This window comes from Heloderma suspectum, chromosome 1 (genome assembly GCF_057233095.1).
Source record: "Heloderma suspectum isolate Gila_16-S chromosome 1, 16-S_ref, whole genome shotgun sequence".
Lineage (NCBI taxonomy): Eukaryota > Metazoa > Chordata > Lepidosauria > Squamata > Helodermatidae > Heloderma > Heloderma suspectum.
The window spans coordinates 153,176,750-153,201,435 of NC_139458.1; the positions used below are offsets into that span (position 1 = coordinate 153,176,750).

Below are 24,686 nucleotides of genomic sequence, written 5' to 3' on the forward strand. Positions count from 1 at the left end.
ATTAAAAATAGATGAATAAGCACTGCTTCATAAACACTATAAAAACTCTTGTACCCTCGCTAATGAAATCTGACCTCAAATAAGAACAGAAATACAGTGGGCCTCTGACAACCAGCTATAAGGGCAGTCATCCAAATGGAAACTCAGATACTGTAAAAACACTAATGAAAGAGATATAACATTTTTCCTGAGTAGTACATAAGCCAATCTGGGTGTTGAAGCACAATCCCATTCCTAACCATCACAAACTTTAACCTTAATGCAACATTCCACATGAGCAAGCATCGTAGAGAGCGGAGCAGAGACAGGGGTATAAACCACAGGGGAAAAAAAAAGGTGAGATCTCCCAGCCTGGACTGTTTAAAACAGGGATGGGCAACGTGTGGTCCTGCAGACCATTGGCTATGCTGGCTAGGTCTGATGAGAGTTTCAGTCCAACAACATCTGGACGACCACATGTTCCCCAACCCTGATCCAAAAGAAGAACTCCTTGTTCAAATGTGGAACTGCCACCACCACATCTATCCAATGCTGATTCAGTCTGGCACTGGAAGGAGAAATGGAAAGTAGTTATACATTATGCCAGTGCAGTTCAGACTTTTGAATCTGGTGTCCAGTGGGGTCAATGATTTTTATTTATATCTCAGCTTCCTTGTACAGTCTAGGAGGGGGCTGTAATAAGGACTGACAGCAGACAAAATACTATATGATTTGGAAGTATCAGTGTGAGAAATCTGTGTCAATTTCTTCCACCACACCATTCTCCCACACAGATAGGGTGGAGTCCTTGCAGCCAGTACATAAGGCTGCATCTTAAAGTGGCTCCTTTGGTCAGCTACCAAAGGACAGATTATGCAGGAATACTGACCCATTGGAGAGCTTCAGAAGGGAGTAGCCACTCATTGGCAGCCTCCCACTGCTGCTTTTTATTTTTAAAAAGGTGGGACATTGTTGATGCCCTCTGTAACATCTGGCTTAGGACTAATACAACTAGTCCCCAATTAAGGTCTCATCTGATAAAATAGGAGATTTTTGATTAGCCATAGTAATCAAAAAGAGAAATGGTTTTGGAATCAGTGGAGTGGCAATAAATATTATAAATGGATCCATTTGAATGGGAGTTTCTCCATGTGAGAAAGCCTGCCGGATATAAGCCATCACCTCATTGTTCTTTGGTGTTAAAGTAAATTGGATAATGATGAATAAATAGACATTTTTCATTAATTCACTATGAAATGTTTCCTATGTAATGTTTTTAATGGGATTTTTATTCTTATAACTGAGCACAGCATTACAACATGTATTAGTGTACTATATTGAACCATTTGTAAGCAAACATGAATTCTGTATTACATTGTATCACACTGAACCATTTGTAAGCAAAAATGCAGAAAAGCAATCCAGAAATAAAATAAGAGAAAATTAAAAATAAAAGTAAAAGAAATGCACAGGGGAAAGAGACAAAGGGTGCCTTCACAAGGCCGCGTAAGTTAGTGCGCTACATTAAAAAGTCTGAAAAATCTGTACAGAAGTACTGTCTGAATGAATGGAGGTCAAATTCCATACACGCATATCTGCTATGATACTGGATCACCCCTGGGATAACGGAAATGTAAATCTCGCTTTGTGATATTTTGCCTCGGCATAGATACACCTCAGCTTTAGCATTCATTTCTAGCACATGAAGTTGAAGGGCTGGGTGATCAAAGTTCTAAGGAATGATTAGCTCCCAAGGCAGAGCCAAGCTCTCCGCCCTTCCTGTGCAAGTGCTAAACTAAAAGCACAGGGAAAACATACATGTGGAAAATATACAGTTAGTCCTGGAAGACGGGAAATTTACCAGTCTGCAGTGGGAAATTCCCAACATAATTATGCATGTGTAGGAAAAGGTCATCATCAGAGATGGCTGCCTGCTCACTTTTCATACAGCCTGGCTCACACTGACCCGTCTTCACATGATCATGGACCCGCATACAAGAATCTTATGGAGGAATTCAGTAGGGTAAAGGAATCCGAAAATGGAGGATGATCGCATTATCTAGGGTGGGCAGAAGTATTCCTACGTTGGCAAATTATTCTTGTTCGTAGTTGGAAGCCTGTACTGCAGAAGAGGGGCAGTTTCCTCTGAAAATGCAACTTCAAGAGACGTAGAGCATCTCTACACCAGCCTAAAATCTGGCATTTAAAAGGGGGCTGTCTGCTTCCATTGTAAATGCAGGATCACAACAGGTTCCCTTTATACATGCTTCCTTCCCCCCCTCCCCTTTCCCCCTTATCTGAGTCTTCCATAGGTTTTATTGATCTCACTCCTCTTCTTGCAGCTTTTCCTTTTTCATGGAAGGAACTCAAGCAGAACACAAGCGGGGTAATTTGATAGCTCATTATCTCTGATCTATTTAAAAATGGAATAAAGTTCACATTTAGTGCAGGGGACGCTGGCTTTCTTCACATGGAGCTTTTATCCTGCGACTGAGATTGCTCCTTCACGGATGTTTGCGGGCTCTTTACATGATGCTGTGACCCTCCAGGGTGTTTCCTGCACTAAATGCCCTTTGTTCCATTTTTAAATACATCGCAGATAATGAGCTATAAAATTACCCCATTGTGTTCCACTTGAGTTCCCTCTGTGAAAAGAGGGAAAGCGCAAGAAGAGAAGCAAGATCAATGAAAGATAATGGAAGACTCAGATACAGGGAGAAGGAGGGGGAAAGGGGAGGGGGAAAAGAAGCGGGTGAAAAAGGGAGTCATTGGGCATCTCTACACCAGCCTAAAACCCTGCATGTAAAATGGGGCTTTCTGCTTACGTTTTAGATTCAGGATCACACTAAAGGGACCACAAACTTCCATGTGTGAGCAATCTCAATAGCAGTATAAAAGCTCCGTGTGAAGGAGCCCAATGAAGGCTGTTTCAAAACCAAGCTTCCATTTGGTAGGAAATGTCCTACCATCAAGTTAAACTATATATTTGGGCAAAATATGCTCTGAAAACAAATCCAGCAGATATGGATCAACAGACATGTGCACTCCAGTATTTAAGCACCAGAAATAGTGACTCACAAGATGAGGCACAACCCTTGGGGTAACCCTTTGGAAGATTCAGCGGAGGCAGGAGGAGCAAACAAATCAAGGAGAAAATGCTGGAAGTGCTGTTTGTCCACCCTGCACTTATTCCTGCTTTGCTCTGAGAGCTTCCAAGGTGTCCCAGAGCATAACTTCTGTTGAGAATGCCAGAACACCTCAGTTTAATCAATGCTGAGATCAATTTGTCTCACCCTGTCTGATATGCTTCCCTACCAACACCACTGGAGAGAGACTGAGAGGATTCCAAAAATCCTGAATGGTCACAGCTTCCAATCAGTCTCCAGGGTGTAAAGCACTCGCTGCAGCCCTGAAAGTGGGACAGAGCCAAAGAAAACAAACAGGGTTGTGGTATTTCTGCCCTGAGGGCACAAAGTCTCCTGCTGTATGAAGCCCCACATTTAAACACACACACACCTCTTAATGTGCTGAAAATGGAATTTCTGCAAAAAGCCAGTTTAACATGCACACCAATGACAAAAAGAAAGGAGGGGAGGAAAGAGGGGGAAAATATCCTTCCTCCTGCAGCTAGTTTATTGGCATGTATTAAATGTAAGCCCAACAACAACAGGCTATAAATCACTGCCCATGAGAAGTGCCAGGTGGAAAGCAATGGATGAAATTAAAATATCTTTCTTGATACAACTCAGTGCTAATACCAACACAAAGTTAGTTGGGAAACTTGTCGCCTTTATACCTAGATGGGGGTGGGTGTTTCAATGCTCAGAATTTGAATGAAATATCCTTACGAAGCAGTTTTTTTAATTAACCCACCTACAAACTAGGGCAGTTCTTTCTTTGTTGTCTTATAGATTTTTGCACAATCTTGTTATGCAAGACCATATGATGAACTTACGAATTTTGAGACCATTATTTTCCTGATCACAATGACGCGGATCAAACTGAGTTTAAAGAAATTTTATGTCATGTTTAATCACCAAGATAAATTAACATAATGAACAGCCTGAGAGTAAAGTGGCATGATAAGTGTAACAATTTGGGAACAGCCATGCCTCACTTGCTACTGAAAAGCCCCTAAACCTCCTTAATGGACCAGAATCCTAGCAGTGGGTTGTGCAAGCACTGAGAATCTAGGACCCACCTGCCACCCATGAGCATACTATACTGAGTCTGGCCAGCTATGATTTGGGCATCTAAAAATGACAAATGCAGTTCAATGTAAGCAAGTGTAAAGTGATGCATGTTGGGGCTGTGGTAGACAGCCTGATGAAAATGTTAACCCAGTGTGCAGTTAAAAAAGGCAAACTCCATGTTAGGCATAATTAGAAAAGGAATTGAGAATAGAACTGTCAATATCATACTCCCCTTATACAAATCTACGGTGCACAGTTCTGGCCAGCACACCTAAAAAAAGATATTGTAGAGCTGGAAAAAGTGCAGAAAAGGGCAACTAAAATGATCAAGGGGCTGGAGCAACTCCCCTATAAGGGAAGGTTACAACAACTGGGTTTAGCTTGGAAGAAAGGTGACTAAGGGGAGACATGATAGAGGTGTACAGAATTATGCATGGTGTGGAGAATGTGGATAGGGAGACATTTTTCTTCCTCTCTCATAATACTAGAACCCAGGGTCATCCCATGAAGCTGATTGGTGGGAGATTCAGGACAGATAAAAGGAAGCACTTCTTCACACAGCACATAGTCAAACTATGGAATTCGCTACCACAAGATGTAGTGATGGCCACCAATTTGGATGGCTTTAAAAGGGGGTTAGACAAATTCCTGGAGGAGAAGGCTGTCAGTGGCTACTAGTCCTGATGGGTCTATGCTGCCTCCAGTATCAGAGGCAGTATGAGTATGTGCACCAGTTGCTGGGGAACATGGGTGGGAGGGTGCTGTTGCACTCAAGTCCTGTTTGTGGATTTCCTGTTGACAGCTGGTTGGCCACTGTGTGAACAGAATGCTGGACTGGATGGACTTTGGTCTGATCCAGCAGGGCTCTCCTTATGTTCTTCTGACTCTTCCCCCGTTACAGTTAATGGGCGGAACCTGCAACACAGCAGATTAGTGCAGCATAGTGAAGGAATAGTGCTAGTGCAGCAGCATAGGGATTTCCTAGCTTTGTCTCTTGAAAATACTGTATCTGGGGCTGACCTATCAATGATTACAGTCTATTAGGTGTTCATTTATTCCTATTCCTGCCTTGATCATCTCTTTTACAGGTCTGGAATTTTATGCACTGCCGGATGTGGGGAAGCTGGAACAGGAACCCATTTGATGGACATGAGCCTGTGTCATGACCTGAGAATAAGAAACCCAACCCAACCCATATGCATTAGCAGATTCTGCTCTGTTCAAAGTAATTATGAAGCTTTTATTTAAAGGGCACAACGATACTTAACAAGGCTTGTGGGGGAGGGAGAATGAGAAAGACATTGGAGTTTTATATTTGAGAAAGACAAAATATCTGAACAAACTCAATTGATAACAATCCATTTTGAGAAAATCAAGCAGGCATGAACTTATCCCGTTTCAGTTTCTCAGAGTTGGAAACAGAGTAGCCACACAAAGCTAAAAAAGAATCAGATGACAGAGCCTCCCAATAAACTCCTTTCCCTGTGACCTAAAGGCACCTATTTTAGACAAAGATCTCTATTAATTCAGAGAGAGGAAATGCAAAAACCTCACTGAGGGGAATTCATTAGAGTAGAAGCACCTGACTAGAGGCAGGTCTCATACCAGGCTGGACATGGATACTGCTGAATACTTCTGCAGCATTTCAAATGTTAGTAAATGGTTAGTCGGCCACGTGCCCTGTAAATTTCAAGATGGCTTCAATTACTTCCAGGCAACAGTGTCCAGAATGTTCCTTCTTTTTCATATTGTAACAGAATGATATACAGACTCTTTTCCTCTTGTCCCAGAGAAACTGAGAGCTTTCAAAAAGCAACTGGCGGAATCAGGGTACATGACGTTCAAACATTCTTACGTATATTTGAGTAAAAAAAGAGAAACAAAGAGAGTCCAGCTCTTCACGATGACAAACGCAAAGTTTAACCGCCCAGACATTGTAAAAGCAGTTAATGCATACTGCCCAACACCCACTTTAACTTGCTGGAAAAACATGTAACACTCTCATCTCTAGAAGCCTGGTGAAAATTCAAAAACTGTCAATGTTTTTGCAAGTGCTGTAAGGCAAGGTCATTGAAGACACACAGCCCTTTTTGTCCTCAGGGCTCCTAGACAGCCAGGCTGTACTCAGGAATGAAAATTGGAAACAAAAAAAAAATGTTTTCCCCTTCCATTTTAGTGCTGACAATATAAACATGGCACTTTTCCAGGTGTCAGCTCTGCCTGAAATGAGCAATAGGCTTCAAAAAGCAATTTTTAAAAATTTCTAGACACCTAAACTGGTGTGGCTGTTTTAACCTGAAGAACTCTGGATCAAGCAGATCCTGGCTCAGAGCACACTCACTCTGATGTCTTATGTAATCACACTCTATATTTGCCCACAGGAGAACAGCATTATAAAGGGTATTAAAGCAGCTAGAGGAAAGACAGCTGCTCCCAATAGAGTACTGGGCAGTTGTAATATCCTCATGGAGTCCCAGGTCACAACTAGTTACTCTTCTCTGTCCCTGCAAAAAAAACAACAACCCAAACCCAACCCAGAAAAGCAAACCATCTAAGAACTATTTCACACAAATATAATTAATGTTTTAAACATTTACACTCAGAAGGTTTTATATGTACACACGAAAATGGCAGGTGCACATGCAAAATAAGCATGTTTACCGCTGTGCAGATCGCATCACATAAAGGGGGTGTTTCCACCAGCAATTTACTTTGAGCCAGCTGCATGTTGAGGTCATTAGGGATAGATGACATTGTGGCCACCCAGCAACCATGCTGGAGCTTATCAGGGGAAAAACGGGTTTCCCACCCAAGACTGCTTAAAGTCTGATTCTTTTCCTTAAGTCAGGTTCTCCCCAGTATAGTTGTTGTATGCCCCAAGCCCCGCATTTAGCTCGGGCATGCTAGCCCTGCCCAGGGGTGTGCCTTTCGCCATAACCCCAGTTAAGGGGTGTTTCCTCCCATTGTGCTGAATGAGGCTTGCCCTCTGAATGCCCACAGAAATGACAGAGAAGCCCCTCAGCTGACACAGCACATCACAGCTTCCTTATAGAGATCCCGTGCATTAAAATGGGGGTTGATTTCCGTCTCTCTCCCACAACAAACCCATTAGCATCTCCTCAGAAGTAACTCCCATTGTGTTGAATGAGGCTTGCCTTTGAATGCCCACATCAGAACTTACAGAGATCCCTCTCAATTCAAATGGCACATTTTAAAGCCCAATTCCTTAAGCGTGACCTTGAGGCTCCGAATCATTGCCTTAGGAAGTAAGTACTTCACAACTTCGTTACAGATATCCTGAGGGTTACAATGGGGGCTGGTTTCTGTCTTTGTGTTTACTGCTCTCTTTCCCACAAGAAACCCATTACTGTCTCCTCAGAAGTAACTCCCATTGTGATCAATGAGATCCTGTTGGTTAAAATGGGGGCTGGTTTCCATCTTTGTGTTCTCCCCACCCCCTTTCCAGCACAAGCATATGTGTGTCTACTCCGAAGTAACACCCATTGTGAATGAGGCTTGCTCCTGAAATGCAGGTGCATCTGGACTTTCAGAGGAAAGGAGATGGTGGGGGGAGTGGGGGAAGCCTCACTTATTGGTTGAGCAACCCCTGCCAATCAGATGACGTTCACTCCAACCCCCATCCCCACCAGGAAGTATGTTCTGTGAAGTGATTTTTACTGGTCCAGAGAATCTGCTCGTGGAATTCTGCTCACAGGAAAGCTGATTCCATTTAAAAAATCTGGTACTACTCCATTAGCTTCTCTTTCCATTGTTGTAGAAACACAGCCAAAGACACTATGGTTAACATGTCTTAACCTCTTTGTATTGCTGTGGTCCTAACTAGAAGAAACATCAGGGATGGAAGATATTTGGCAACACATATTTGGCAAGAAGGAAGGAACAGTGAACACAAGCAGGAACCATTTGCCTTCCACTGAATATCCATCTGGCTCTGGGTTGGTCTAACATAGTAATTCTGGCAGGCCAGCTTAAAATGGATAAAAGCAGGAGATATAGAGTAACACTATAACACGTTCGCTCAAACTTGTATTTATGGGCTTGCCATAAATACAAAAAACTCCATTGTGATTTGCTTAGGCTTGCCATATCTGTGGTAAGTTTGTCCATTGTGTGGGGCATGCATAGTGTTCCTCCTTTTATAAAACATACCCACACATATTTGGGCACACTTTTATATTTTCTCCTTGCATTTTAAGATGCATTATATTATACTGAGCATGGGTAGCAACATCTGGTTCCACTTCCAGGATACAGTAATCTTTGCAGAATTGAACTCAGTGAGTAATGTTGGTCAATTTGTACATCAGAGGATCCAGTTACCCCATTGAGACAGTGGGTCAGTCCAGATGTACACCAAACCATGGTTCGGTACTACATGAACAAACCCTGTGCTTACACTCTCCCAGCTCTACCGCTCTCCTCGCCTCTCCTGCTCCAATTCTCTCCTGATTTAGCAGCAAGCCATAGTTAGCCACTGCATCTGAACCAGGCATGGTTTGCACAGATCGATGGCCTGCAAACCATCATTTGAACACACACAGAGCTCAGAGGTGAACCACAAATAAACACTATGTGAAACAATCCAGGGAAAATCCTGCCACAAAATCACATCGTCATTACTATTCAGCCTTTTCTGATTTATTTACATACAATGAAATAATGTCAGGGAAAGTGAAAGATTCTGAACTACTACTCATGGTCACACCAGGGGAGGAGAGGAGGAGTATGCAAGCCCAAGCCTTGCTGTAGCTTGTTCACAGCATGCTAAACTATGGCTTATCATGACATCCAAAACCAGGTCTGCCTCTAACGTAATTGGGGGAGAGAGGGTAATGATTGTGAGAACATCAGTGCCAAACCTTCTGGTCTCATCTGCACATAAGATGTAAAAAGGGACAACAGAATTAAATGTGATATAAAAACTCACAGGAAATAGGAAAAAATATATTCCTTGGTAAGCAGAATTAATTTATAGGGCTAATGAGTATTAACTAAAAACAGTTGCCTTCAAATCATTCCCTTTGTTTCCATAGTCTCTCTCTCTCTCTCTCTCTCTCTCTGTGTGTGTGTGTGTGTGTGTGTCTTCTGCCTCTCTTTGAATGATGAAAAAAGGTATTCTAAAATGAATCAGACTGCAATATGTTTCCCTCGTGCTTTTCTTTTAAGCTGGTGTGGAATATATCAGAGCCATAAATTTTCTTACCCTTCTGTTCTGTACATCGAACATCTCTCCAGAGGAATTTTTAGCACTCCATTATTCAAACCCACAAACAGTGATCTGTCACTGTGCAATATTTGGAGGCTCTGGATTGGCTCCTTTTGGCTGGCAGGAAGAATCTGCATTTCCTCTAAATAACAACTCCTCAGGCTCTTATTAGTGGTAGAAAGTGCCTTCAAAATGGTGCCATGCTCTAGGAGAACAAGAAACAAGAGGCAAGTAAATCTTCAAGATGTTGATTCAGGTTATCATCCAGCACACAGGGTGAAAATTAACTACATCCCATTTATATGGCTGCTTTTGACACCACTTTTTTCTCCTCTCCAGTTTCTCTTTTTGTTATGTACTTACAAAAACATGTGCAAAATAGTGAATTGAAATGCTTTACATAGAAGTCCTTTTGCTTGTGCCTTCAGATGTCCAAATTATATTCAGGATGCAGAGTGCATGAAGATAAAATATAAGTATTGAACCCGCTAATAAATGGTAGGCTTTTATTAAGGAAGACGTAGGATACGAGCACATCTACACATATAAAGCAGTTTCAACCAACCAGTGTACTCTAGGAACTATAGTTATCTGAAGGCGGTAAGGAACTCTACCTAGTAAATCTCAGCTGCACCTATAATTTGCAGGGTTCTTTTTCAGCTGGTTTAAACATGTGCTGTAGATGTGTCCTAGAGAATTATTCACACAAAGATATATTTGTGTGGTCTCAGTTATGCTAACAGCTTGAATCTCAAACACATTGACATAGGAAATCTACCAATCTGTAGCCACAAATTCAAAATGAACGTAGTGAATGACTTCTATTGAATGTCAGGACAGACTAAACACAACTTCATTCTTGCATGTCCCAATGGTCAACCACATGTTGTGACTGGTGGTATACTCACACGTAGCTTTAAACTGCCCCTTAATGTGGCTATGACATCTCTGTGGTCCTTAGCGAGGAGATATGACTCAATAATTTTCAACACTATATATAAAATAAGCTTTGTAATTAAGTGCTAAATGTTATTATAAATGTAATACTATGCAAATTTCCTTAGGAATAAGTCTTAGTGAACTCAGGGGAACTTGCGTACAAGTAAACATGCATATGTTTTGACCCATAAACCTCTAAAAATCTTAGATCCTACATACTGGAGTACCACCACCACTACCACCACCACCACCCTGCTCCCCCTGCCATTCCCTGTACTCTGTTGTGGTCAGGGCCCAGGCACTGTGGGAGGAAGGGGACACTTTAATAGGGCCCGAAGATCCACGGAGGTGTAGCACAGGCTGTAATTCCATTACAATGAGGGAGGAAATTGAGGTTAAACTGTAGATCATGCTTTGCAATGTTTATGGAAACGTATTTCCTTTGTACCTATTATCCAGAGCTTGTAAGATTTGTTGGAACCAATCAGAAGCAGTATTAGAGCATAGAAGAGAAAGCAATATTATGGGCACTGTGCTGCTGAACTAGAGTGGGCTTGTTGTTTGAGAGGCAGAGAGATTTGTGCTTCCCTGTGCTACATCCTCTCTCAAGAGCAATCAGTCCAGAGTTCCTTGTCTATAGGCAGGACAGAGCGACAGCTAGTGGGAGGGACAAAGCACCATTATAATCAGGAACACTGATCCCAGGGATGGTGAGAGCGAGTGTGGCTTGTAGGATCGACAGGCCCAAAATATACATGATTTTCTGTGAAGAGTGCATAGGCTCTAGATCCTTTGCACACTACCAGTGACTGTGGCAGAACCTCAAAGACGTTTCAGCAAGTCAGCACTTATCAAAAACTACAGGTGTTCTATTATGGGGCAAGAATGGTTAAGCCACCTAGCCGTTTTGTCTACTGAGTGTGAACTTGGAAGCAAAATTTACTTTGAGGAGATAATACATGATTTTGCAATAAAAAGCCTAGAAAAATAAAGGTTTTAAGTAAACTAGTCAATTTATAAAATGTTTGTAGCCATGCTGGTCCATTAGAGAAAAAAATTAAAGCATAAACAGGATTAATACTTTAATTTGCACCAACCCAAATGTTACGAAATAGTCAGCAAGCTTTATATAAGTCTTCTTCAGGCTGGATGTTATGTTAAACAAAAATAGTTTTAAAAGAGGTGGGGCGAATTGGAGCATAGTAGAAAAACTCCAATATGGGCCATGGTGTGATTTTGGAAATGAAAAAAAACGTAATTTCAAAAATTAAAATAGAAACTTTTATTTCATGACTTAGGAGATTGTGTGCATGGGGTGGGATCATGGTATGTTTCTGGTACCCATGTTACAAATTTGAACTGGGCCAGAAAAAGTTATACCTGGTGCCTGACTGTGGTCTTTAAGAAGTGGCAAGAGCACCCTCTTAATGCCTATACACAAAATGTGCATTTTTAGTGGCTGCCCCACAGCCTGGAAACTTGCTCAACTCTCAGCACCAACATTTTCTGGAACTGCTGTAAGATTCGGTCTAACTTATAAGGGATGGGATAAGCACAAGTGGGATATAATTTCAATCTGATAATTGTTTTAATAAGCATTTTGATCTATTGGTTTTACTTTAAAGTGCTGTTGCCTGCCCCCAACACTGACTTGGGAGTAGCCTAGAACTTAAAAAAAAAAGGTGCACACAGGGAAGGGGGAGAGAAAGAATAAAAAGCATTCCTACTCCTACGAGTCTCCTGGACTGCAAGGAGGTCCAATCAGTCCATCCTAAAGGAAATCAACCCTGAGTGCTCATTGGAAGGACAGATAATGAAGGTGAAGCTCCAATATTTTGGCCACCTAATGCGAAGAGAAAACTCCCTGGAAAAGACCCTGATGCTGGGAAAGACTGAAGGCAAAAGGAGAAGGGGACGGCAGAGGATGAGATGGCTAGATAGCATCACGGATGCAATGAATATGAACTTGAGCACGCTCCGGGAGAGAGCGCAGGACAGGAAGGCCTGGCGTGCTATGGTCCATGGGGTCACGAAGAGTCGGACACGACTGAACGACTGAACAACAACAACAACAATGCTAGATAAACTCTTGATCTATCTAAGGATAGCCCATAAGGATACTTTCATTTTTGTGTTCTGCACTGAAGTTCTACCATTTATCTCTGCAGTTTGAGAGTCTTGACTTGCTGAAGGAATTAACTTTTTTGTCAGTGTGATTTTTCTTACAGGAAATACATCAAAGCTAATCACACGCAAAGTAAGTGGCGGTAAAAGGTAGATAAATTATTACTCAATCTGGTTGATGATAACTTCTGAGTCAGAAGACAACTCTGTAATCATGGGATAAATTATAATAACACTTAAGGAGGCCATATATCTTAACGTAAAATCAACTCATTCTTCATATATAATGAAATTATTGGAGAGTTGGTTTAATGGAGCTCAGACATAAATTCTGATTAATTAATATATTTAACTTAACTTCGATCACATTAGTTATTGTTCATAATACTTTGGGGACTTCCATGATGCCTTCTTACCAAGCTTTTTTCTGCTTAAAAATTCTACTACCAAAGGGCTGTCCGCTATTAAAAGCTTGGCAATGAGTGCCATGGGACTTAGGCAGCATCCCTTATTACATCTGAATGGGCCAGACTACAGTTTGTACAAACCACTTTGCATACAAACTGGGCTTGCATGCATTAAGGATATGGGAACATTTCTGAAATGACTACATGCAACGAGATGGAAAATGCAGTTCTTCAGTTTTCATGTATTCAAGCACATCAAGTATATGAACCATTCTGATAGGGTGTTTTTAGTCAAGGGAATGATTCAGGAAGGACCACAGCTCAGTGGTACAACACATGCAGGGCTGGCCCAAGATATTTTGCTGCCCAAGGCAAAGAGCAAGATGGCACCCTCTCCCATTCCACATACAAAAGCTGACTGGACTGGCAGTTGAATCTTTGACACTGGCAATGGGACAACATCCTCCACCATACCTGCAAGCAGTAGGCTAGTTTAGGGGATACAGGGCAGGCTATGCGATCCATTGCTCTTTCCTCCAGCATCTCGCTACCACATCCCAGCATCTGCTGCCTGAGGCAGCTGCCTCACTCTGCCTAATGGTAGGGCCAGCCCTGAGCACATGCTTTATATGTGGAAGGTCCCATGTTCAATCCCTGGCACTTCCAGTTAAAGAAAGGATCAAGTAGTAGGTAATGTGAACAAGCCACTGCCCAAGACCCTGAAAAGCTGCTGCCAGTCAAAGAAGACAATATGGGACTAGATGGACAATTCGTGTAACTTGGTTCGAGGCAGCTTCCTATGTTCCTCACAATGCTAAAAGTGGTCCTAGAAATCCATTTTCCATTCATGCTTCACCTGAAATGCTATCCAAATGTGAAAACCTTTTCAAATCTCTAGATGAAAGTACATGTGTGCGTCTGAATACAAACAGATGTTTACCCTGCCAGGAAAATATTTCCATCTCACCAATAAGGCACAGTGAAGTAGAAAAAGGGCTACATGATGCAGCAAAAGGTTAGACAGTCACCCAGCTACCTTGGGGATGCCATTTATTCTCCATTTCTCCTTGAACTGAATTCTCACCAGGAAGAGTTGGTCATTTACATTAACTTCCTCTTACATATGTTCACACAAGAATCCCAATTTGAGAGATAACGTATGTTTGCTATGCTCATGGTAGATGACTTTCTATAAGCCTCTGCAGATGCAGTGCACTCTTTCTGGGATATGGATTTACTAGAAACAGTAGAAATGAAAAAAGCTATGCTGGAGGAATGCAGTGATGAGGTAGCTAATACAATGAGGCAGCTACAAAAGGATGTGAATCCAGGCGTGCAACTTCTATCATCCGATCACCTAGGCATGCTCTGAAAGTAAGCCATATACACTGTCTTACTCTGAAATTTTAACCTATCTTGTTTATGGGGCAAAAGAAATGACAGTGAAGTGAGGTGGAAGAACAGATTGTTACCTCAGAGCAACTACCCTACTTAGAATACAAGAACTTTGTTTTGCTTAGATTATGTATACCCACATTTCTTCTACTACTTAACACCATTAGGGATGGAAGGACTCATCCACGCCCAGCTTCCTCGGGGGCTCACTGAGCTGCTGACCCTGTTCATGCTCCCCCGGACGCGTTCAATGAGCCTCTGCACATGCCGGAACCCACTTGCTAAGCAGCCTTGCACCCGGCGAGCAGTCCCGAGCTGCTCCTGACAGCTATCAAAAAACTGACAGCTCTCAAAAGCTAGGGAGAGAAAGGATCCCTACAGGGAGCTGGGTAAGTGCTCCATTTCTGCTGAGAAAGCGAGGGTGCCAGGCACGGAGAGGGGTGGGAGGGGGCAGCCCTGCCCTCCTACCATGCCTGGCACCTTCATTTCCTCAGCAGAACCAGGGCAATGCAATTTTTTAATGTCGTCCTTCCTTTCTTGCACAAGAACAGAACGAAGACATTAAAAAATATGAAAAGCAGGGGGCAGAGTGGAGTGGCCTTCGGGGACACCAAAAGGAGTCCCTACCATTCAGGCATCCTTTCTTCCCCCCGCCACACGCCGCCTTCTCCCCCAAAGGCATTTCCTCCCAGCCAGGTTGAGGATCCTTCTAGCTGCTTGCCTTTTAAAAGGAAGGTGGCGAGAGGGATCTTTCAGCTGGGCAGGGAGAAAATGCCATTTTGGGGGGTGAAATTCACCCCCCCACACCAAGGACTGGCTTGCCCCCACAGTCCTTGGTGGATCCCACCCCCACCCCTCGATTTTTGCAAGGAGCACCTTGAAAATGCAATGTAAGCGAATGGACCAATTCACTTACATTAGATTTTCAAAGTGCTCTTCCAAAAATTGAGGGTGGGAAATCTTCCCCCACTGTTGGTCCTGTTGCCCCAAAACTCATGGCAGGCGGGATTCCCCATCCCACCCCCGATATTTGCAAGAAGCAATTCCGTAAATGTGATATTGCGCACATAGGGCAGTAAAGGCCCCAATCTGTGCAAAATTACAGGCAGCGGAAGGGCTCTATTCATTTACATTCATTTTGCAAAGTGCTCCTCCAAAAATTAGGGGTGGGGGTGGGGAATGCCCCCCCCTGTGCTGTGGGTCCTGTTGCCCCAAGGACCCATGCCACCCCGATTTTGCAAGGAGCATTTTGAAAATCTAATGTAAGTGAGTGGAGCCCCTCTGCTGCCTGCTATTTTGCGCAGATCGGGGCCTTTACCCTATGTGCGCAATATTACATTTATGGAAGTTCCTGAGGCACCGTTTTTTTCTGCAAAATGGTGACCATGGGAATGCTGGGTGCTCAGCAATGGCTTATGGGGGCAGCTTGGTGGGCATGCAGGGGGTGCGAGCAGGGGCAATGGCTCGGCGGGCTCAGCCCAGAGATGCAAGAGGGGTGGAGTCTGTGGGACTCCCGGACTGATCCGAGTGCCCGTGCCATCCCTAAACACAATCTCAACTGTAGCCTACACTTTCAAAATGCTCACTCAGTTTCCAACTTATGAATAATGAAAAGTCAACTCCCACAGTATTCTATTTCTGAAAAAGACTTCATATTAAATAGCGGCCTGAATTCCATATTTCCACAAATATGATGATAGAGGTACCCTAGCTATAAAAAAGCACTCACCTGTCCCAATGTACATCACATGATAAAGAGTATCCTTGCCCTGAACAATGTCAACCACCAGCTTAGAAAAACGGATGTTGTCCTGAGTGACATATGGATCTACAGAAACTGGCTGCACCACATCGTTCATCAGGAATAAGCGCTGGGCATCCTGCAGGATCCTCTCGGTCAAGTTTTCGTTTGGGCTATCATCGTTCAATATTCCACACTGAAGATGGAGAACAGAACACCAGTGTTTGTTTGTTTGTCTGTCCATTTATTTAACCTCTCTTGGATTAAATGCTACTCTCTTTTTTTAACTGTAGAGTGTTCTCTTTGCCTGCAGTGGTGTTTAATCTGACATGAATGTTAGAGTCAGGTTCCAGTGATAAAGTGTATTACAGTTGGCAAATTTGTTCCTTTCCCCGTATAACATAGAGACATCCAAATACTAGTCCTCTTGTCAGTGAGAGGTTAATTTACTCCCATGTGGTACAAATGCAATTCTGTATATGTTTACTTGGAAATAAGTCCCATTGATTTCAATGGGCCTTCCTCCCAAGTGAGCATTTATAAGATTGCAGCCCCAGAATACAGAAATTAAAAACTGTTGAAAGGAAGAGGAAAAGTAGGGACATTCAGACACAAGACAGAATTTACAATCTGGAGACCAAAATCTTTCTTGGGCTTTAAAGTCTCGTCTTCTGTTTCTGAACAGATGTACCAAAGTTCAGAAAATGTTCCTATTTGCAGTTCTCGCTCTCACTATTTATGCTGCCTGCCTTCCCCTTATTTTAAGCCAAATTTAGGGATGGCCTCCAGACTACTTCCCATTCCTCTTTCTTCACAGACATAATTGGTGACCATATATCTCATGATCATCCGTGACAGTCCTACAAAAAAAGGGAGGTAAAGCTGGAACTGTATTATCTCTCTCTTTGGCTTGGTTCGCTGTTGAACACTGGATCTTGCAAGTTTTCAAATTACATTATTCAGAAGCTGTTTACATACATTACACATAGGAAGGTGATAATAGGGCACCTGTAGCCTTCCTTCCTTCCTTCTTTCCTTCCTTCCTTGTAAAGAAAGGTTTCTGGCATTGTTCCTTCATCCTTCAAACAACGAAGTGAGGAATTAATTTCCCTCCCAATACTTTTTCTCAGCCACTAAATTACCTTTGTCATCTCCTGAAGGCCTTTTCATTGACCTCTTGTTCCTTTTGTACTTGAAAAATCTTCTAATCCCTTTTTGCAATTTTCCTGTCGCTCACCACATACATTCTGTTTTCTTTTGTGAAACTCTCATCTTGGTTCTGTAATCTTTTCACAACCCTTCTGCATCAGAGGCTTTACACTTTGGAAGACCAAAGCTAGTCCAAAATATCTCTTACTGCTGCATGAGTTAGTAACATGCAATATAAAAGGCTTCCAGTTGTTCTTGTGAACCAAACACTGGAGGGCAGCTAGTATATACAAGAAGATGCACTGCATTCTGGAGCCAAGAATCTTCCTGGATGACACACTTTTACAGAGCATCAGGATAAATTCATTCAGATTGGTCCAAAACCATCCCACAGCACAAATATTCCTTCAAATGTAACCAAAGATATTCTATCCATCAGTAGCCACTGTGTATGGGGGTGGGGTAGAGGATGCCAGAGTCATAAGCTTAACTGGATGCTGACAAATGCTGCTTCCTAGATCTTCTATGATAACCCTGCTTGATTTTCTGGGTAAACATTGGCTAGAACCCATGCAAATTTAAGTGGATATCCCACAGTATGTTCTGCTCCTGAAAAGCAAACCGGAAGAGTGCTGGTTTTGTGACCTCCCTCCTATGGGGCACGAACAAGTACAGTTTTTGCCTGCTAAGATAGGGACTAGACTGGCAGGAGGAAGGGGCAGCAGCAGAGATAGAGGGAAGTGTCCAGAGCCATCATTTTCTAATCCCTTCCTGAAGATCCTTGCAAAGCCCTTAAACAAAGCCCTATGAAGAGAGACTGAAAGAACTGGGCTTGTTTAGCCTTGAGAAGAGAAGACTGAGGGGAGATATGATAGCACTCTTCAAGTACTTGAAAGGTTGTCACAGAGAAGAAGGCCAGGATCTCTTCTTGATCATCCCAGAGTGCAGAACACGGAATAATGGGCTCAAGTGACAGGAAGCCAGATTCCGGCTGAACATCAGGAAAAACTTCCTGAGTGTCAGAGCAATACGACAATGGAACCAATTACCTGGGGAGGTGGTGGGCTCTCCCACACTGGAGGCCTTCAAGACGAGGCTGGACAGCCATTTGTCGGGGATGCTCTGACTTGGATTCCTGCATTGAGCAGGGGGTTGGACTCGATGGCCTTGTAGGCCCCTTCCAACCCTACTATTCTATGATTCTATGATTCTATAAGCTTCAGAGTCAGAGGCTATGAAAGAACAAAATTTTGAACCAAGGCCTGAAACATCAAGCCTTTTGCAATATTCCTGTCTAAGAACTTGAGAAATCCCTGACTAGCAGAAACTAAATGACACACTAGCCCTAGTCAGGCATTACACATCTGAGTAGAGTAAATACATGAGGAAGGTGAGTGCACTAGCTTTGCCCCTCACTCCCCGCCACTCCTGTGTTTCCATCGCATTGTACTCAAGGAGAGCAAAGTGCTGAATAAGAGAGCCTCTTGCATCTGTGGAGGTTTTCCATGTGATTTTGAATGCTGATTTTGAACGCTTAATTTACAAGCATTCAAAATCATGTGGAGAGCCCCCACAGACACAGGAGGCTCTCCTTTCAGAACTTCGCCCTCTACAAATACAGGGTGACGGAAATGTGTGAGGGGGGGGCAGGGCTAGTGCACTTCTCACCCTCACACATTTACTTTACTCAGATTTATAACACCTGTACAGTTGACACTAAATATATATGATGGAGGAGGAGGAGGAATAGAAGCAATAGTGGTGGTTGTAGTCTGCTAGAAGTTCATCACCTTACAAACTTCTTAATGTTTTACTTCATCAAACATTTTCTTATTTCTCAGGCTAGGATCTGTTCTTACATAACCTAGAAGCGTGATGGTCACTTCCACATGGCTGATTCCCATGTTGCTTTTGTAACATATGTAATAGTAAGACCACATGGGAGCAATGTACCAGTATCATTGTATCGAAGTTTTGATTAGGACACAGGCAAGATGCCCTTGGTGAGCACTCAGCTTCTTCTTGCCATCACTCACTCACTCCCTCTCCCCCTTGGTCCAATTCTCACTGCTGCTTACGGGGGAAGAGGCAAGTGAATCAGGCAGCAGCAGCAGCTGCTCCTTTTCCTTGCTCCTGTCACTTGCTTGCCCTCTAGGCTAAAGGGAGAGAGCTGGCAGCAATGACATGAGGAGGGCAGCAGCAGGGCAGGGTGTGCTGGTGGTTAGTTTTGGAGCTCCTGCTGAGGTGTTGGTCTTGGGAGGTGCCTGGCATTGCCACTCCTTGTCACCAGCCAGAGATTTTGCAATTTGGCAATGTCGTTACTGCCAAACTACAGGTCCTGGGGAGAGGCAAAGCTAGAATGGGGGAAGTAGGTGTCTCATAATACTTCCTGTAACAAACTGTCTTATAGTCCACCCTCCTGACCATGCTACTCAAGGAGTGACACCACTACTGCCACCCTCTTGCCCCTCAGGCAAACGCCTCTGCCTCTTGCCCACTGGCTTTGACACACCAGCCACGCAGCACATGGGGAGAATGAGCTTAAGCACAGAGAAGCAGATTAAAGTAAAGGTTTAAAATGGCTTTTTAATGAGATTCAAGGGGAAAGGATACATAAAAGAAAACAAAAGTGACTTCAGGTTATAAACTCCAGCTCAAAGAAAGTAAAACACTTGGCTTTGCTCTAACCTACCTAACCTACTCCCAGGCCTGTTATATATCTGTTAAACTGACTCTCCTAGCAGTTGGCTTATTTACAGGTTCAAAGAATCAGGAGGGCAAACCTCTGGACCCAGGAAAGAACAGAAATGTCTCACATAGGAATGGAGCTAGTATATAAACACCCCGAGGCTGATGAGACAGGGGTTGTTTTGGGCACCTTACATACACACCCCACATTTGGTCTCCCCATTACATACATTACTGGACCAAAAGGTCAGAAGAAGCCACACAAGTAACATATCAATGGGGCCTCAAAAACCACACAGTTGTGGGCAGGAAACACACACACACACACCGCCCCTCCCCCGCCCAAAGGTGGCAATGATAGCAGGTATGTTCCTATGGAAATAACATTAGGCTATGAGACGTGAGTTGCCCAACACAACCTAGTGAGCTTCATAATTTAATGGGGATTTGATGCTGGGCTCCCCATGTCTAAACAGCCATTGCACTACACTGCACATTGATGTGCCAGCCATTGCACCGCATTGGCTAATTGTAACAGTACCATCAAAGAGGAAACAGACCTGAGTACAGTGAACTGAGGTTGCATTAAAATACCTGAAAATTAGGGATGGGGTTGATTGTTGGCAGCCAGGCAGATCTTGGATTTTCTTGGTATCGGAAAGGCCCATTAAAGGCTTGTGTAATAGCACTGAGATTGAAGGCACACACTGCTGAAGCAGCAATACTGTTTCTGGAAACAAGGGCAGAGGGAAAGAGAAAGGAAGAAAATCAATTTAATCTTTAGAACATTGACACTTTCATCATAACAGACATCAAATATCACTAAAATAAATTGCATGTAAATTGCCAAGAACGGCTATAGGACTCAGAAAGGAGGAAAAGAATCCACATGGATTAGAAGACAATTAGCAGACAGTGAAAAGCCCCTCTTGAACACTGTACATGATTTAAGACTGAGGGAAGCAATTTTGACATGAAAAGTCACACACAGTTTAATTCACATGGAACATTAATACTGATATCTCATCAATCCTGATTGGTTGTAAGTGGGTTAGTTTTTAAACCTCTGGTTTATTTTTCAAGGTGAGATTTAATTTTAAGCTCCACAGGTTCCATTGGATGGTATTAATACCACCTCTGAACAGTAAAACCACCTCTATTAAAAAGGTCTGGAGACCTTCAAAAACTTTGGATATTCACCATTTCATATCCATTCTATTTGAATCAGCCTTTAACACCAAGCTAAATACATATAGGGAATAAGGAAAACAGAATTTTGACTAATCTGAGATAAAAGTATCTTCTGCATAATATCTATACAACACAGCTTCAGAAGTATAAAACCCTTGTGAATAAAGGCTGAAGACAGGACGTGGTCTGAAGGTACATGATGCATGTACCTTCAACAGAAAACTGCCTGGAAATCCTATGTATGCTGCCTTGAGCCCCATGAAAGAAAGGCAAGAGAGAAATGAAATAATACATAAACAATTCCCAAATGTTCATAACTATCAACATTCTTCCCTTCTACAAGCCTGTTCTACCACTCACAATTTAAAATTCTCTTCCCCTTCTATCCATCTGAAGCAAGTTCTCTTTCTACATATTCCTTTCCTCAAAGGCATTGGCTTATTTCCCTCTGTAGTCTTCTCCTTATTCTCCCACACAAACAAGTCATTGAGGTAAGACCACAATTATTCATGTTTAATATATGAAGAAATGAGGCTGTGCTTTTGTAATTTTGTAGGATCCCTCCCCCCCCCCCCGCCCACCTACAGACTAAGAGACTATGCTTGTAAAGCCCACTGGAGTATTCCAAACATTTCAGTGTCATTTTAAAAGGTGTGGGGGGGAAAGGACAAGCAAAGAAGAGGAAATCAAAGAATTCAAAATTGTAAAGAAGAGACTAAAAATAAAGAAGGCCCTTTCGGAACAGCATGAAAGACTTTGTCATCGTGCTGTGTAAATGTCTGAATGATTGCTTTACATATCGTGTTGCTAATGGTAGCAATTTGAACTGCTATGAACAGAACAAATTTTTACTAAACCAGTAATTACTTAAGAACACATACTCTAAGCTGCATGATTTTAGATAGGCAAGAAGCAGACAAGGTATTTTATTTTATTTTTTAAAAGATTCTACTACATGGAGAAGCAATTTACATGTTCTTCGACATCATTCTTACATTGTGATAAGAGACGCCACCATGAGGGCAGCATGCATGATGCCTACACAGAATTACTATCATCCCACCTTGTAGTATGCACCTCACAAAATACTTGTAGGGCCTCTAACATTTCTTTCTGCTCAAAGGGTTTGTGTCACACTTCTCCTTTCTGTTCCCACAAATAAGCAAGGGTCCACAATGATAATTCCACCATATCAGAAAACTCAGCTGAAAAACTACCTCAGTTTGAAGTTGCCTGGATGGCCCCTTTTTGCCATTGGGAAAGCAAGACATCAGTTTAAAAACACTATTATAAGATTACATGTTATCTTTGTCTTTTCCCTCACAGCCATCCTTTCATTTCACTGAGCAATGCAGCAGTTGGCTTTGAACTTGTCAAAGTACCACATGCTAAACCTTTCTTGACTAGTGTCTGAGTGTTACTGACATGTTGCATGTTCACAGAAGGCAATTCTTTAGACAAAGCTAATGACGAATGACAAGTTCATGCCTTTAGGCAAAAGGAGAAAGAGGAGAACAAAAATAATTGTCTAAATAAAACTGTGTATTGTTTAAAATTTGTGTGGGGTTTCCAAAGCAAGCCACTGAATGTTTCACGGCAAAAATTACCCCTTAGAACTGTGGAGGGACATACACTACAACAGCTCTCTTTCATTAGATCTGGCACATGGGCCCCAATAATAATCCTGTTGGGATGCACAGCACTCGTGTGATAAAAATCACTGATCTGGAAATAGCCATAAGGTTGATCCAACCATTCCAAAATTTTGAATAAAACCAAAATACAAGTACTACAGAATATGCTACTGCTACAGTATACCAGAGAATCTTACTGTATTGTTCAACACTATTTATGATTAGAACATTTCCTCCCATATATTAAACTCATATCTCTGTAATGAGCTAAGTTCCTAGATCAAACAAATGCTTCTAGGGCATAAGTGAATTAGCAATATAAAGAGGCTTGCCGCAAGGAACCCTAAGAAATGTAAATATTTGGGAATCTCTTCCAGAATTCTCAGTATCTTTATGAAGCTATATTATGAGGTCTCTTGGGAGAAGCACTTGACGTGATACTAGTTTTCAATGTTGATGTGTCCTTTGATTCCACTCAGCCTATTTCTCCAGGCCACCCAGGCACTCCTCTTGTCAGGTACACTGAGGAGAACATGTGCGATGAAGGTGAAGGCTTGTGCACATATCACATTTTATGTGCCACCTGTTAAACCAAGCAGTAACTCCTGCATGGACCTGTAAGTAGCTGTAACCCTACCCTTTAAATAATGGCTAGGGACAATTGACCAATCAATACCAAGAATTCTCCCATCTATCAAGATCTAACTATAGTCTACTGCTAATGTTAGTCCATTGCCATGTTAGTCCATTGGAACACATCTACAAAAGTGTGGCATGGACACAAGCTTTCTGCAAGGAGTCAGAAATGGGAGGGAATTTTTGTATTAAGTCTGCATGTGAACTTTTTTCTGAGTTTCAGAGCCTTAGCATACAACTACATACAGTCAGGGCCAGAAATATCGGAACAAGGATAACTGTTGTGGCATTTGGCCTCTGTACACCACCACATTGAAGTTGAAAGGAAACACACCCAGATGGGAGCGAAGGCAGGACTTTCAGCTGTAATTCAAGGGGTTTGACAAAAGTGGGGCACTAACCATTCAGGAAGTACAGCCAGTGGCATACACTGCCCCCCAATCGTTGGTGGTTCATAAGTAATGGAACAAATGGCTGACAAGCAGCTGCATGGCCAGGTGTGGCCTGTTTCCTGGGTACCCCATGACCAATCAAGCAGATAAAAGGCCTGGAGGTGGTTCTGAGGGTTACATCTGCATTTGGTAGCTGTTCACTGGAACCCCCAACATAAGGTCCAAAGAGGTGTCCATGCGAGTGAAGGAGGCCATCGTTAGGCTGAAGAAACAAAATAAACCCATCAGAGAGATCGCAGAAACAGTGGGAGTGGCCAATACAATAGTTTGGAACATCCTGAAAAAGAAGGAATTAACTGGCAAGCTCAGCAACAGCAAAAGGCCTGGAAGACCACAGAAGACAACTGAAGTGGATGACTGCAGAATTCTGCTCATGGTGAAGAGGGACCCTTTCACAACATCTAGCCAGGTCAAGAACATAGGCATGTCATTGTCAACATCTACAGTCAAGAGATGGCTTTATGAATGTAAATACAGAGGCTTCACAACAAGGTGCAAACCACTGATAACGCTCAAGAACCGAAAGGCCAGATTAGCTTTTGCCAGCAAACACCTAAAAAGCCTGCCCAGTTCTGGAATAAGCTTCTTTGGATTGATGAAACTAAGATTAACTTGTACCAGAATGATGTGAAGAGAAAAGTATGGAGAAGGAAAGGAACAGCTCATGATCCAAAGCATACCACATCATCTGTCAAACATGGTGGAGGCAGTGTTATGGCATGGGCATGTATGGCTGCCAATGAAACCGGGTCACTGGTGTTTACTGATGACCTGACTGCTGATAAAAGCAGCAGGATGAATTCTGAAGTGTATAGGGCTATACTTTCTGCTCAGATTCAGCCGAATGCTGCCAAACTGATAGGACGCCACTTCATATTGCAGATGGATAATGACCCTAAACATACAGCAAAAGCTACCCAAGAGTTTCTCC

At 42.6% G+C, this 24,686-nt stretch overlaps 1 protein-coding gene across 2 annotated transcripts in view; it reads right to left on the bottom strand.

Annotated features, from left to right (window-relative positions):
• SEMA5B (semaphorin 5B) overlaps nt 1-24,686 on the bottom strand; it is a 511,039-nt gene that overhangs the window by 84,263 nt on the left and 402,090 nt on the right. For both annotated transcript variants that reach the window (XM_084807291.1, XM_084807299.1), the window contains 3 exons: nt 20,437-20,572; nt 15,994-16,201; nt 9,397-9,604 (listed from right to left, as the gene is read on the bottom strand). In XM_084807291.1, the coding sequence (XP_084663417.1) occupies nt 9,397-9,604; nt 15,994-16,201; nt 20,437-20,572 (552 nt within the window). The remainder of the gene's footprint in view (nt 1-9,396; nt 9,605-15,993; nt 16,202-20,436; nt 20,573-24,686) is intronic.